The sequence below is a fragment of the Athene noctua genome, chromosome Z (genome assembly GCF_965140245.1).
Source record: "Athene noctua chromosome Z, bAthNoc1.hap1.1, whole genome shotgun sequence".
Classification (NCBI taxonomy): domain Eukaryota; kingdom Metazoa; phylum Chordata; class Aves; order Strigiformes; family Strigidae; genus Athene; species Athene noctua.
This window is the reverse complement of record NC_134077.1, coordinates 11654885-11671105: the sequence shown is the minus strand read 5'-3', so window position 1 is coordinate 11671105 and position 16221 is coordinate 11654885. Positions and strand designations below refer to the sequence as shown.

General features: G+C 40.5%; 1 protein-coding gene across 13 annotated transcripts in view; it reads right to left on the bottom strand.

Annotated features, from left to right (window-relative positions):
- The window catches only part of UNC13B (unc-13 homolog B), a 220296-nt gene that overhangs the window by 79814 nt on the left and 124261 nt on the right, over window positions 1–16221 (bottom strand). For 9 of the 13 annotated variants that reach the window (XM_074932208.1, XM_074932211.1, XM_074932210.1 and 6 more), the window contains 4 exons: window positions 15355–15401; window positions 9711–9789; window positions 7923–7997; window positions 7206–7425 (listed from right to left, as the gene is read on the bottom strand). In XM_074932208.1, the coding sequence (XP_074788309.1) occupies window positions 7206–7425; window positions 7923–7997; window positions 9711–9789; window positions 15355–15401 (421 nt within the window). The remainder of the gene's footprint in view (window positions 1–7205; window positions 7426–7922; window positions 7998–9710; window positions 9790–15354; window positions 15402–16221) is intronic. The other 4 variants (XM_074932219.1, XM_074932220.1, XM_074932218.1 and 1 more) reach the window with 1 other exon arrangement.

Sequence of the window (16221 nt, the reverse complement as noted above, 5' to 3'; positions counted from 1 at the left end):
CTTGTTTTTCTTCTCAGGGTAAAGTAATCTTTGTCCTAGAAAAATGATCTTCATCCAGGTGTTCACTAAATATTAAATTACCTTAAAAATATGTATTAAAGCAGGTGCAAGTGTATGCAAAGGAAGCCAATCAATCAAGATAAATAAAACTGTTTTCTTCTGGAAGAAATGGGCAAATATTGTATCTGGAGCACCTTTAATGTAGGGTATTACAGTTCTGCATATGAAACAGTTTCAGCAGGTAGTGACCAAATATTAATAAAGTTCTATGAACTCATATACATAAAGGACCCCCAGCAGTACAACATAACAGACAACCTTGTTAGCACGCTCAGCAGGTTGCCCAGTGACTAACACTGCCTGAAGACATCCATTTCCAGGGCCTTCAATCTAACACCTTTCACCGTTACTAAATTCACTTCAATAAAGAAACAAAACTCAATTATAACTTCCACCAACCAAACCAAAAAGAATAAGAACACCATTTGGAACAGACTGTGACCACTGAAGTTTCAGAAGTTCATTAAGGACACTGCATTCCAAGGCACACTATTAAAGACCTGGATATAAAACAAGCCATAACTTCACATTACCTGATTTTTTTTTTTTTCATTTTAGTTGCTAGAGGCTTGATGTTCAGTATTTCATTTAGTACAATTAAATGTATCTGCCCCCGAGTTTCCTATTGTTGGCTTAAGATGAAATGAAATGAAAATACTGGAATTAATTATGCAGTCCCTGTTGTCTCTCCTCATCGGTGATGAAGAACTAGCACCACCCAAAGTGATGTCTTGTATCAGGCAATCACCCAACATTTATTAAAGGAATATGAAACCAAAATGATACCAGGGGCTATACTTTGAACTTCAAGCAAGAGGTGCTATTCAGCTTTAACAAAACTAGGTCTTCAGAGGATGGAGGTGGACTCTGTGCAGTATATGCAGAGCTACAGAAAACAATCAGGAAATTGGGAATGGCCAAACTGAACAATTTGCCTTTCCTAGCTGGAATTCTGAAATCGGTTGTGATCAAGAGAAACCAATCCTGCCCTGACCCTTCTGACTTCAAGAAAATTAAGACCCAAATTCAAACATTAAGGTTTATGTTGTGCTCTGTTGCAGAACCATTTTCTAAATAAATTACTAGCCAGGCAGCTTGCAAACATAAATGTTTCGCTGTTCATCACAGTGAGATAGGACAAGAGTTATTTGTCACAGTTCTGGGGTGGCATGGTCTGAATCACTGCCTTAATGCAAGCACCCCAGGAGCATCAAATGATGCTTCAGAATGCAAACTTAAGACAAACGAACGAATTCTAGTTAAAAACACATTTACTATGCCTAGCACCTCCAGAGACCTTGCATAGTGCATTTATCCCCCTGCAATGCTAGCAGCAGTCCAGGGCATCCCGGGCTGCAGGCTGTGTGAGCCATGTCATACAGACCCCCAGCGAGCCCCCTCTTTAGTCACTTCTAAGGCATGGTTCTGCCTCCTGACTCTCAGAGGAAATCCCCCACCTCTATCCATACTGCTTCCCCACTCTGACAGATATTTGCCCCGGTAAGAATGCTCCATATTCCTTCCGTGGGAAAGGTCTGTGTCTCCCTGCAGAGGATGCACCTGAACTGCAATGCAGAAGTCATAATCAGACAGACACCTTATTTAACAATACAGACTAATAAAGAACAGATAAACCCTCTGCCTCAGCAACACACCCTTTCTCAATTTTACCACCTGCTTGTTGGTACAAAACCATCAGTTTCCAAAACCACCACTGGGGCACTAATTACCTGTGATGTGTGTGATATAAACACCAAGCATGTCACTATACTGGATGGCAGAGGGTGCTTTTTCTGCTGTTGGACTTGAACTGCATTTATTTGGCTGCAAGAAGAGGGTTTTGGCCAGTGGATCAGCTTTTCAAGTAGTCCTGTAAATGGCAACAGAAAGGCACAGGAATATACAACTAATGTATACAGTATCATACAAATCTGACTGGGCTTTCCTTCCCTCTTCCTCTCCAAGACTGAATTATGTGTCAATTTATGACTGGAAACAGAAAGCAAACATGTCTATATTGGGAATTGTATTGATACACCTATTAGTAAACCGTCAGTGCTGTTATCTTATGCTTTAACAGGAAAAAGTCAAGAAAGCAGCACTGGCAGGAGAGAAGACAGCTGTTCAGTAGGCGGATAATGCTTAGAAATTATATATTCCTGAAACTTAAAATAGATATTCAAGTTTCAAATAAAGGTATCCTTCCTCCTTCTGTGCAAATATTTTCCTACATAGGATTCTGGGAGCAAACAAGTGTTCATCACTATGGTGTATAACCATCATTCAACCCAGGAGCCAAGACGATTATCACAAGTGACTTCATCAGTCTTACTAAGGGTCCACTCACTGAGCTGGTCTCTGGACTGCAGTCTCTGAATTCAGAGTGCAACACACAGAAGTTCCTAATCCAAAACGCAGCAAACATACCTGTCTCCCAGTCCTGAGTCAAAAAACATTGAACAACTCCAGAGGTGAACCAAGACCCCAGGAGCCGAAAGAGTACCAAAAGGAGTAATTCAGTAATGCAGCCCTGATAGTTTGCGTGAAGTTCTCTAAGGTTTGTTGCTTCATAAAGAAGCACTATTAGAGACATGTAGCTAATCACACAACACAGATTTCAGGTTCAACAGTAGTTTGAAGCTTGAGAACACATTTCTTCATTTTTCAAGATCTCCAGAGGACCAGATCCTGATAGCCCAGGGCAATTTATTTTCTCAGGTTTAACTGTAATCTACCGAGGACTAGATTAGCATCATTGCAAAAAAAAAAACCAACCACCCCAAACCCAAGACATGCTTGCAGAAGCAGATTACTGTGGCTTTTCAAACACTAGCCCTGAACTGTACAGGCCGCTTTTACTAGGATCCTGTTAGCATAATGTCCTTCCCTTCCACTCTCTTCATAATTTTGCTTACTTCTCTGCATCTGTTCCCTGTTATCCTATACATCCATCCTCATCTTTACTCCTCCTTTGACACTAACACTGCCTGATCCCTTGTATTTTAGTTAGTACTACATCATTGCTCAGGGCAAGAAATAAAAGTTGTCTTTTTCCAAAAGTTCTGCATGCTACAGGATTTTAAAGAACATTCCTCCATTTATTTTCACCCAAATAAGAAAGGAAGTGTACCCATGCAGCAGAGATTTCAAGTACTTCCAAGAACAGCAGAAGGCTAAAAAGAGAGCATCTTCTCTTGAGCAAGTATTTATGACCTTATGATAAAAAGGTAAGCACCCCACCATCAGAGTAATATCTTCTAAGTACCTACAATAGAGGAATATCCTCAGAGAAACAACCTGGAGCCAACAGAACCATAAACCAGATGGCTGCAGTACACATACCACAACTGATTCCAGTTTACTGCCCTTCAGACATTGCCAATTCATGGACCAGCCCTCCTGAACCAGTCTGCAAATGGATTTTGATTCAAATTGCAACAAAGCATAGCTGATTGAGTATTTCATCACTACAGTCCCACTCATTTGCTTACTGTATCAGATACTCAGTTTCTTAAAAATATAGAGGGTAAGAAAAACAGCCTCAGAAGAAACAACCAAACTTCATTCTAACAGACTTGGGTAAAGAGTTCCTTTTATTTTCCCCAGAAAGACAGTGAAGGATAGAAGGTGGATAAAGAGCACATTCTGATTCTGAGGAATAAGACCCCAGGTGTCTACCCAAAATTTCAAGGCATAGACAATGGAACTGTATTTGTGACCAGACTGAAGATCCATTTTACTCCAATGCAACATTTTCTGTAAGACTTACACAGACTGAAGTGAAGATATATCCTGAGGCATCAAAGTATAATCAATAGAATTGTACTTGTTACCAGCCTGAAAATACATTTTACTCCAATGTAACATTTTCTGGAAGCCTTAAATAGACCTAAGTGAAGATGTGTCCTGAGAATGTTGGGCTTTTCACTGACAGCAACAGTAAAGCTTCTGTGAGGAAAATATCCCTCCTGAGTTCAGTATACAAGAAAGTTCAGTCTCGAATTTATTGGATGTCTAGAACTGTTGCTCGTCCCCCAGAAACCCCATTCTTCAAGCACAGCCCTATGTTTTTCAAACATATATAAAAATAAATTTTATTTTCCCATTTTATTCTCATCTGGTGGGTTCCAGCTAGAAGGATTTTAGCATGAACATGCCACAGCAAAAACCACAGTTGCCTGAAAAGCCTTTTAACAGATTTCCAGTATCAATAACATTTGTTTCCCCAACCCAGCAGCAAGTACATCCACACACCGGCTGCATCATCTTCCTAATCTCCCAGAACTACTTTTCCTCTGCCTTTAATTACACAATTGCCACCTTCAGTTTCCTTCACATCTCTAACTCAGACAATGATACCTACCACACTCACACTGGGTACCCCCACAGAACCCCAGCTCACAGTCTCTGTATCTTCCCCATTCTGATGCTCGGCAGCTTTCAAATAACTCGGTGAAGTTTTCATTTGGTTGGGTTTTACCTTTCTACATGTTTTTGCAAGTTCTGAACCCAGTGTACTCTCAGTTGTTTCTTCTCTGTTTCTTTAACTCTGCATGCTGAAGTATCTTATGTTTACATTTTGGAAGGAAACGTGCAAAGCAAACATCTGCAGTCCCATGAATAAAGTAACAAGTGCTTATCTAATGCTTTGCCATATATGAAAAATAGAGTCATTTCCAGTTTTTACTTCTATTCCATAGAAAAGCACAGACTATTGCCATCATCACATCCCACAGTACATTGCATAAGATTATTTAATTCCAACCAGAGATTAGAAAACCTGCCCCCATGGTTATTCTTCAGAGGCTGTTCCAGAGACTCCCTGTTCTCATCACTGAAGTTGTCTTCTACTTTTACCTTTAATTTTCTTACAGCAAGTTTATTCCATTCTTTCTTTTGCAAACAGTAAGCTTAAACAGTTCATCTTCCTCCCTGTTGCTTATCTCCCTCTTCCCCAACATAGATCAGGTATAAATAGGTTCAAACAAGGATTAAACCAATTCACAGATCCAACACTGCCAGGTATTAAACACAGCATCTACTGCTCAGAAAGGCTTTAAAACACGGATAACTGTAAGTGTAAGCCAGAGTCATAGGAGCACTACACGCACATCTTACACCTTTGTATTGGGATGCACAACATCCTTTTAAAAACATTCTACTAGGATAGACTTAGTATGACTATTTTTACTTTTTTCAAACAACATCGTTCCTGTCCTTCTCTCTGACACTGCGAAGCTTCTCTTTTAAAAGATTAACAAACGCACACCGTCCTCTCTCGTGACAGTCTCATATTTTCCCCATTACCATTGAACTCTCTCCAGTATCCATCCCAGTGTGATGTCTCCCTTCTTGAATATGGACAGCCACAGCTACCATCTGCAGGAATATGTCCTCTTAGTCATTAGCTATTTCTTAAATTTAGTTTTATTATATTGTTTTCAGCTTCATGAACTCTGCTTTGTACAACAGCTTTGTGCCTGTTTCCTTGCCGCTTCTGGTATGAACCTGATTTTCCTCTGCTCTCTATAGCATTTTCCTCATACTGAGATATCACAACTCCATTGCAACATTGTGGGCACATAACTGAATCAAGCCTGGATGCACATATCAGCAGCTTTTTATCTCAAGTACTGAAAATCATGACTTCTCAGAGGGTTCTGGTGAACTCCAGAAACAAATAAAGTTATCCTCAGTCTAAGTGGTCCTCTATAAGTTGTGTGAGAAAACTGATGACCTTACTGGAAATGCTAAGCAACTGAGGAACAGAGATGTTTCACCAGTACCAGCTGTGTCTGACAGATGAGCCACTGCAAATAGCACCAGTCCTAACTATGACTGGTTTAAAACTCTGCACACATCAAAAATACAAGCATAAACAATGTCCATTTGGGGTGTTAAGATAAGCTGTAAGAAAAAACAAATGACCTATATTTCACTGGTATCACTTGCTGGATCATCCAGCCTGGCTTTCCTAAACAACTAGAGCCTGAAGCAGATATAAGATTTGACTATTTACATTCCTATAATTGCTGACGTGGATTTGCAAATAAGTCTATATTTCACAAACTTTTCTGATTGCTTACACTTAGTCCATCAAGCTGCAACACCAAGAAAAGCAAGAGTGAACAGAAACGGCCCCACCTTCCTACTCAAGATTTAACACATATGGCAGAAGTTTCTATTCCATTTAGAGTAAGATATTTTGCTCTCAAGAAGGAACATAAATCTGAGACCAAATTATGAAAATGTTTTACAAGAAAATAAAAATAAGTGGACCAAGCCAGATGCCTAAACCAATACTTTTTGTCTCTCTTTTTCTTTAATCAAATTCCTTTTAAATTTCTCCACTGTTTTTGTAAGGTCTCATTTATTCAGTGGTCACAGCTCTTTGAAGAGAGGGCTTAGTTTTTGAACACAGTAGAAAAAAACAAACAAACAAACAAAATAAACATAAACGCTAATAGGAAGATGAAATATTGTCCATGCTCTCAACACTTTCCTATCCAACCCATCATCTCTGCTGACTCAGCCTCAGGTCTCTAGAGTGATTCAGCCATGAGACCCAACTGTTAAAAAGACAAAGTGTCTTGCCAACCTGCACTTTATCCAGAGGATCTGAGCTAAGTCTGGGGACTCTATCCCCTAAGCAGGAATCCCATTCTGCTCTGAAAAGCTTAAACTAACAGGCTGATGGTTGAAACAAGCAACCTGACTGGGGTACCAGGGCAGGAGGGACAGAACAGAAGTCAGAATATCCAGCCTAGTACCCTATCCACACAGTCCACTGCCTCTCCTCTATGCCGGATATGTTAGTAAACACACCACCTGAGCTGACACAGAGAAATTAAATATGTTACATGGGCTAAAACAAAAAAACAAATAGATATGAAAGAGTCAAAAATTAAACCTTCTTTTAAAGGTTCAATTACATCAAACACGGTGTTATGAAGAAGTCCTGTGTCAGTGGAGCTGTCTGCATCCACAGGGCAGTGGGGGTAGCTTTAGTCCCATGGCACCTTTTCAGAAAATACACAGTCATTTTAATAAATGCAGTTTCACTGGTCATTGAACTATCACCTATGCATTTAGGAAAGCTCTAGTAACACTTTTAGAGCAGCTGCACTCCACTGGCCACTACTCACTCTGTAAGCAGTCAGCATTGAGTAAGTCTTGGCACTTCTCATGGCACTTGACTCCACATTCACCGCAGCGCATTCCCTGCCGTGCAATACCCCACAGCAGCCCCTCACATTCATAGCAGTAGGTAGGAGTTGTGGCTGTCCACACTTCAAAGTTGTGTGGGGTTGTACAAGAGATGGGGTAAATTAAGGCTTGCAAGGTCTTCTTATAGACATGAGATTTCTGAAAGGCAAGAGCACACATAAACCAACATCCAAAGAAGGTGACTGAACCTATTTTTGCTGGTTAACACATGAGTTTTAAGGGAAAAGGCATGAGCAGTGCAATAAATTTACACATTTGAGGTAGCCAAATTTATCAAACTTTTACAAGCAGCAGCAGAGGACACCCTTCCAAAAATGTTTCTCCAGGCATTTAAAAAAGTGGAGGAGATGGAAGAAAAGAATTGTGGATGAGGAATATCTTGAATAAAGCAAGTTTCACACACTGTTCCCCATGGTAGATAGCACAGAAAGAAATGGTAAGATTACATTTTTCAGGACCATATTGACACATTGTATGTTATTTTTTACATGTTTGGTTTCTTTAAACAAATGATACAAGAAGCTTTGCATCTATATTTTTAGACATCTGTGAAGCTGTCTCTGCATCCCAAAGAGCCAAATTCCCTTAATTTGCTTACTAAAAGTTAACAGAAGCCAAGCAGCCCTCCCACTTACCAGCTCTTCATCTTTGAGAGATGTTCTAGTGGCCATTGCTGAGGTAATTCCGGCTTTCCGGGACTGAACCAGTGACTAAGAAGGAAGAAAGTTTGTTATTCACCACCAATATTCAGAAATGCACTGGCACTACATGGCCAGAGATGTGACCAAGGGAACTCTGTCACGCCAGACACCAAACCAGCAGTCTATTACATTCAAGTTGGTTTCTTAAATGATAGCTCACATCTCAGGAGTCAAAATGCATATTCTGAAAGATTTCCAACTTTTTTCTATCTGCCCACAACCAGTCTCACTGCTGTAAAATTTTATTTGTTTCTCTGGTAAGAACTGTCAATGAAACCTGGGTTCACATCTCCACTTCTATGTTCTGGTAGCAATGGTGACTCTGCTATTGCCTAAGGCCACTACATGATATTCGCTCATCTATATCTAACTTCATTCATATCCAAAAGGAGATTATTTCATCAGTTTTACAACATGCACAACACCCCCAGACATGACAGTGAAAGGGTTACAAATAAACAGGATAAAAAGAAGAACAGAGTGGGTTGGGAGCACAGGTTTGAAGGTGCTGGTATATCACATTCATTGGCCATCACTGAACACAATGAACAGCCTCTTTTCCATCATGCCAACATTAAGTTCTGCCGTCTTGGAGCACAAGACAGTGCCTTTGCAGCACCTCACACTGGCATACAAAGGATTTCTTCAGTAAGCCACTCCAGCTAGATGAAGGCAGAAAAGGAAATTAAAAGCTAGCAACACTTGCTTTGAAATCATGAAACCCTACGAGAAATTTCGATTTATGCTCTGCTTCATGCAGTTTGAAGACAGACTGAAAAAGTTCATTCCATCAGTGATGGAGAAGGACGGAGTGCTGGATACGCATGCACTGCAATACTGCAGGTTCAAAATAAAAAGCAAAGAAGTGGAGGGAAAATAAGGTAAAATAATTTTTTGTTTCTGGTGAAGACTTGGTGGATAGTCTTCAGCTCCACTTACCATGGCCTGTGGAGAGAGAATGAAAGCATACAAAGGAAGTAACACAAGTTAATGCCACTGTTGCAAAGATTTGAGATACAAGCAGTTAGTAAGACACATATTAAGCTTCCCATGCATAAACCGACAGAGAGAATTTCATGCATCTTTTCACATGAATTATAGGAAATGGAAACTATGGTCTTTCAGCTGTTAGAACATCTCTCCCAAGTATGAAATCGCTACATGTACTGAACACAGCCAACAAAAACCCATTTGTCCCACAGAAGCCTCATTTCACCGTATCACACAAGCATATGAAACTTGTCCTCATTACTTGCTTGGTTCTTGTGCTTCCTCAGTGCAGAAGCCTACTGACAACATTGCAAATTGCTTTAAAAATCCAAGCACATATGCTCATTTATCTATCCTCTGAAATTCCGATCTTCTGGTAAGTTGCCAAACCTCACATGGACATTGTAACTTTCCTTAAAGTATGTGATTTTTAGGAAAACATTTAAAAATAATGCAGACCTAAAAATAATCAAATATTCTGTGCAGAGTAAAAAGGAAAAAGAACACGAAAAACGTCTTAATTCTGCCAAATGAATGAAACTGTCTACAAAACCGTAACTCATTCTCACTGAGATTTTTCCAAGCACAATTCCTAACCCTTTACTGTAAGAATTAATTTAGCAAAACAGAGAACCTTCAGCTTCTTGAAGTGACAATGAACGTTACCATATGTCAAAAAGTAAAGCCACCTGCACTAATGGCTGTGTGGCAGAAGAAAAACAAATCTCTTACCAGATCACTGACAAGTGGGATTGGCTTTTTTTTGCGTAGATCAGGCATGCTATCGATGCCATAGAGACCACCTGCAGGCCTGGAAATTCAGGAGGAAAAAAAATAATTAAAAATCTCACCAGCAGTGAGAGACATTAAAAAGACCAAAAAACTTTCTTAAAACATCAATCTCCTTGCTAATATCATGGTCAATGAGAACAGGAAGACTCAGTTCACTGCATATGAAACTTAATAATAAACCAAAGTTGTTAACACACTGGAAAAAGTTCATTTTCCCATTCTCAGTTCTGAGGTCTGAGCAAGCTCAGAGTAGGTTGGTCACATGCTTGCAGGGCAGCCAGTGCTTCAGAGTCACTGCTGCCAGCATGATGGGCGAAGGCAGCCTTATCCCCACTGCTTCTGTGGTGCACAGATTTGGCAGTGATACCCACCAGCAGAACTCACACATAGCTTCATCTGTGGTAACTGAGCCACAGGCCTCTGCTTTCAGAAGTACCTTTTGTACATGACGGAGAGCTCATTTTTTTCTTTTACTATTGACATGGAACATCACTGCAGGAAAGACTTTGGAAACTTGAAAACATCCTGTCTCTAGTCTTTTTCCATCCTCTTTCTTTTTATTTAATTAATTTAGGGTTGGGGGAGTGGAGAGGGAGATGCTTTACTAGAGGAAGCAAAATAAGCCAGAAGATTATACTTAAGTGTAAAGTTAACACTAAAAACGATTAAATGTTTATCTTTTTCACAGGCAACAATCCAGATGTTCCTGCCTGGCGTCTATGTCTGGGAGGGAGCATGTCAAAGTGGACAGCCCAGAGGCAGGATGCTGCTGCCCCTCATCTGATTCAAGGCTAGAACATACTTAATCCTGGCCCTCGAGGTCCGTATAATTATTAGGAAAAACCTCACATCTGAGGAGAAAGGAGATTATTTCTACAAAAGGGACCGTTTATGATCCTCCACATTTCAACCCATGCAGACGTCTACACACAAGAGCTGCCATTTGCTGGTATAAGAGGCCATGGAGCACAAGGGCCATTACTCAAATAATTGTATCTGGATCCTGCTGTTCACCGGTAATGCCACATGGAGGTAAGCCTATGCTTGAAGAAGGTCTGTTAATTCAGCTAAAGGCCCCCAGTAAATCAGCTACATCAACGTGTAAGGCCTTAAGATAACGCTTTTGCTAAGGTTGGAAATTGAGCACACATTTCTCTACACTGCACCAATCCTATTCATCTCAAACTCACAGAATTGTCTAAGTTGGAAAAGACCTTGAAGATCATCCAGTCCAACCACTAACATAACACTGACAGTTCCCAACTACACCATATCCCTCAGCGCTATGTCAGCCTGACTCTTAAACACCTCCAGGGATTTTCTGTTTAAGAGTCGGGTTGACATATCTAGTTGATTCTGTGACCCTACTCTTAAACCCCTCCAGGGATGGGGACTCCACCACGTCCCTGGGCAGCCCATTCCAACACCCAACAACCCCTTCTGGAAAGAAATGCTTCCTGATATCCAGTCTAAACTTTTCCTGGCTCAACTTGAGGCCATTCCCTCTTGTCCTATTGCTTGTTACTTGGTTAAAGAGACTCATCCCCATCTCTCTGCACCCTCCTTTCAGGGAGCTGTAGAGGGCGATGAGGTCTCCCCTCAGCCTCCTCTTCTCCAGACTAAACACCCCCAGTTCCCTCAGCTGCTCCTCATAAGAACTCAAGAGCAGGCCTGCGATGTGACTCCTTCCCTGCAATGAGCACCCAGCTCACAGGCAAAACCCACAGCTCCTCTGTGTCTCACTCAACTTCCCCATCTCCACGTTGCTCTTGTGCCTTGTTAACACTAAGAATCTGTTTCCTGAGGTCTTTTTCTTGGCTACAGAGATTCTGAAGGAAACCTCTACTACTCTGTCCTTAGCCATTTTTTTTTTTTAACCCCATACCATGCTGGCTTACACCTTTTTGCAGTTACATCATAAAATGGCTGGCACTTTTAACCTGAGTATTTTGCTGATTTGTGACACCACACCCAGCTGAAATGCTTTAGGACACTGTAAGTACAGGAAAGGGAGTACGGGTCAAACTGTTCTTACTGCAATTAAAGACACACATGGAGCTACTCTTTAAAACAATCTAGGAAAACAAATTGCCACTACAAAATTGTACATGCCATGAAATTTGGGAGGCTGGTAAGTGACAAGAGGCAACCTGCACCCTTCAACAAGCAGGACATACTCAAACGCCCTTTGAATACAGCCAAAAGAAAAACAACATGCAGGGTGACCAAACCTATGTTATAACAAACCATGCTCTAGGATGGACAAAGATGTCATGGCACAGCCTAGCACAAAGCTGTGAATAAGAGGGAAACAGTCTATTACACACCAAAACACGCTATAGCAATGTAATGGTAAAATTGACTCTTTTGACAGTGCGTAGGAGGGTGACATGTCCGAGCCACGGCTGAGTTGACAGCTGCTGCTGGCTGAACAAGGCTGGTGGGAAGGTGAGCAGTCACGTGTAGCTGCGCGAACTGCGTCGGCTCTGCATGCAGCATGAGTCACATTTGCACCGCATCACCATGCACGGCTCTCTGTGCTCCTACACAGCGAACGCAAACCACCCGCAGTCAGCTGCGACAGCTACACCTCACAGCTGGGAATGGAAGACAAACTCGGACTGAGAAAGGTGGAGATTTACAGCACTTAATTAAAACTATTGGAATCTTTGGCCAAGAATGAGAACAGTTTTCCAATGCTGTAAATCCTTACAGCGAGGCTACACATTGTTTTTGCTAGAGGCTACCCTCACTTCCAATAGAGAATTCCATAAAAAAATTTTGGCCAAGTTACACTGCAATAAACCCTTCTGGCTTATTATAGAAAAATCTGACACACACCAGGAAATATCTGCATAAAGTGTTTATATTATCAGAAATAAGAACAGTCTTACTGCGATCAAACATGGTATTTTATCTGCTGCCCTAATGTTACAAACCCTTTCCCATACTAGTAATACTGTTTTGGGGTTAAATAGGTGTCATAGAAGACTACCCAGATGATGACAAGAATTCCAGCATTATTTGAGCCACAACACAGCGTATTGGTAAGTTTTGAGTCAAAGATTTGTGTCAAATCACTTGAACTACGAAAGCATATGCAAAATAGAAAGGGAGAGTCTGTAAGCCGAAAAGATGCAACAAAATGGTCACAAGTAAAACTCCAGAGTCAACGCTCCTGCTAAAAGTCAATGGTACAGCTGGGAATTTACGCATCTTTTCTGCACGATTTCCAGTGATTATTTTTCTTCTAATCCAGTTGAAAGGAAACTGTGATACTTTGACATTTCCCAGTAAAGAAAAACATTAAAATTGCATGTTTTATAAATTCAAGATGAGCCTAAACAACTTATTGTACTTGAGAATTATATCTAGTTGCAACCTGGTTTGTTGCAAAATATTTATGATAGACAGAGGTTTATGACAGAACCAGTTGTAAGCCAGAATGACAAGAAAAGCAGCGTATTTGAAAGATGCTTGTATTTGCCACTGAAAAGAGGTATACCAGTACCCAGAGTTGTACACTCAAGATGACCTGCTTTTAGTTTGTTATTAAAAATTTTCAGCAACAATTCTTAATTTTAAAAATTGTTCAGCTTCTGCTTTCAGCTACCTCAGCCTGTTTATTTAAGTACAATTTCTACTTCACTTAACAAAATTACAGTGTTTGCACAGACAGAAGTACTGACAGTGCCTCAAATATGCACACTGCAGCTTTATATGTAACAGGGTAACTCTCCTCTGCAATCCATGTAATATTTATAGCATTATTATGGAGCACTGTATTGAGGAGTGAATAGCATTTCTGTGTGAGAAGATGATTTACACTAATAAATAAAATATACAGAAATACGATACTACACCGAGAGACTGATCCATAATACCAATTGTACTTTTTTTTGAAGCTATCTCTCCAAAATCAGTGATTACAGACAGGGAACTACTGTTGCATTATGCTGAAAACGAAAATAGCTTGGAGCATGTATTCATCTTTTAATACAAGTTTTATCACACAGATGCTTCCATTAAATCTTGAAAATTTAAGCAAAGAAAGATGGTTTGCAATGACAGAAGATGATTACTTCCTTCAAAGGACACCACTACTCTAACCTTCACATGAGAAAACTCCAAACATAAATGCTTTAATACACTTTGTGGCTAGTAAGCCACAATGTGTTTAACAGTGGAATTAAAGGTTCACCTCCCATAACCACCTTTTCTGGAAACCCCTTGCATGTGGGGATACAGTGAATAAACTGAACTTTGTCAAATCTACATTAGCCAGACTGTTTTGTTATATGTTGCACAGAATGGGAAAAAATTACAGACTAGAGCAAACATTGCCTTCAATTGACAAAACACATTTGTAAGGATTTCAGGACTGTAATGTGTATTCATCTTCCAGGCGGGGAAATCATTTCATGTGTGAGAACCAATAAATTCAGTACATTGTCTTCTTGTTAAAGCAGGCAAAAGGTGCTGTTTATAGTTAGAATAAATCACTGTCTTTGGCTCCTGCTGTCAGTTCTCCAGCAGCCTGCTCAGTCAAGTCCCAGGCTTCTCAGGAAAGCACAGGGTTGCTAGGCAGCACCAGGCATCTGCACAGGTGTGGAGGACGCTTTGTGGGAATACCGACATCGCAGAACAATGGACTCCAAAAGCAGAAAGCTGTATAATAAAGCCTTCAATTTAACTTTGTGCTTTATTAGGGAAGCTTCTGCCAGTAGTATGAGAATTAACTTACACATGTAACAAGCCAACCTCTTGCTGAGATTTCAGTGCAAATCTGCTGCTGTGTCAGCTCCTAATGAGTGCCAAACCAAAGCCTATCACCCTAATCATGTACAAGGCACATAACCTAGCAGCTTTTAAAATGTGCAATTGTCTTTTTTTTTTTTTTCCAGAGAGGATTCTAGGGAAGCTACCATGCTGGCACCTATTATTCAGAGTATCATACTGAAATTACACACAACCAGAATTTGTCTGCTTCATTTGCTGCGAGTAGCATGTTGTGGAGAGAACGCATGACCTCTCGCTCTCCCCTGCGCAGAAGAGGCATGATGATCACTGCTTAAAAAAAGTAACAAACTGCAATGATTTCCAGAGTGACTGCAGTTTTGACTACTACAATAACCATAGGAATCACTGCAAAGACAGAAGACTTTCCCAAAGCTATTTTCTTCTAAGAGCAAAAGACACAGCAATCTTTCTGAGCTACTCTCTCCCTTCCCTGGTGCCATCAGGGATTGATTCAGGAAAAAGGATCTCATCCACCTTGCTGTGGTGCTCAGCAAGGATTATTTAACACTGCTGCAATAAACACTTGCCACCATCATGTTACAGATTATACACTGCAACTACAACCTTGTTCTTAACGACAGATCTCCTGAAGAGCTGCACAGCCCATCTCCAGCTGTTTAAGAGGAGACTGAAATACAAAAGCAGCCTCACTCTAAGTGAGGCATGGGCACTTGATTTTTCCTGACATTAAAAATATCACAAGTGCTGTTTTTACTTAGGTTGAATGAGAGACCTCAAAGTACACTGTAATTACAGGGAAACAAGGTGTCAGAATACCACTTACCCTCCTTTGAGCCAGGGTGGTTTTGATGGATCAGCCTCATCTTGACCCTTAAATGGGGGAAAGGAACAATATGAAATTAGTTTCTGAAAACACTAGAAAAAGTATTCAGATTATATTCTGAGGAATGATAACAGACCACACTGCATGCAGGCAAATGCATACAGAAACTCATCCAAGCACCTCTGATGACCAACATGTCAGGACAAGTCATACAGACACAGCCAGGCTATGCGATTTCATTGAACACCTACCACTGGAACCTGAAGAGCCTGTTCAGTGTACCTACTCTTTGAAGAGGCAATCTCAAAGACCAATTTTTTTTTTTTTTTTTTTTTCAACCCAACAAAAACATGAGTTATTGGAGAGCTCCTGTTACTACAGGTCACCACTTACATGAGCACGGTCATAATGAAGATGTTATAAACTAAAAGCACCTGTATGAAATGCACAAATGACTGATCAACATGAAGAACTTTGTACAAACACTTGTGAGCTTTGTTCATGCTCACGTGCAAACACTCTTTAGCCCCCTAAGCGGGGAGGTCCCACTGCAGCTCCACCTATTCAGATGCAAGTATTGAACTTCCAACAGGTGTCAAACAAAGGCCATCACTTGTATGATGTTTGTAGGTGAACTGGGGTCTCACAGTATGATGGAAAAACACCAGACTGCAAATATAAGAATTCATATTCTTTAATTCAAACCATGTTCTTGTGTTCAGATTAGAAGAGTATTTATGGAGTGATGTTTTGTTTCTTTCAAAATCATCAGCGGACTGATTAAAGCTGAGAAGTGCTTAAACACTTGCAATGCACCTGGAGGAAACAAAAGGTTTTGGATAAGGGGAAAATGGTTTACCTATAACT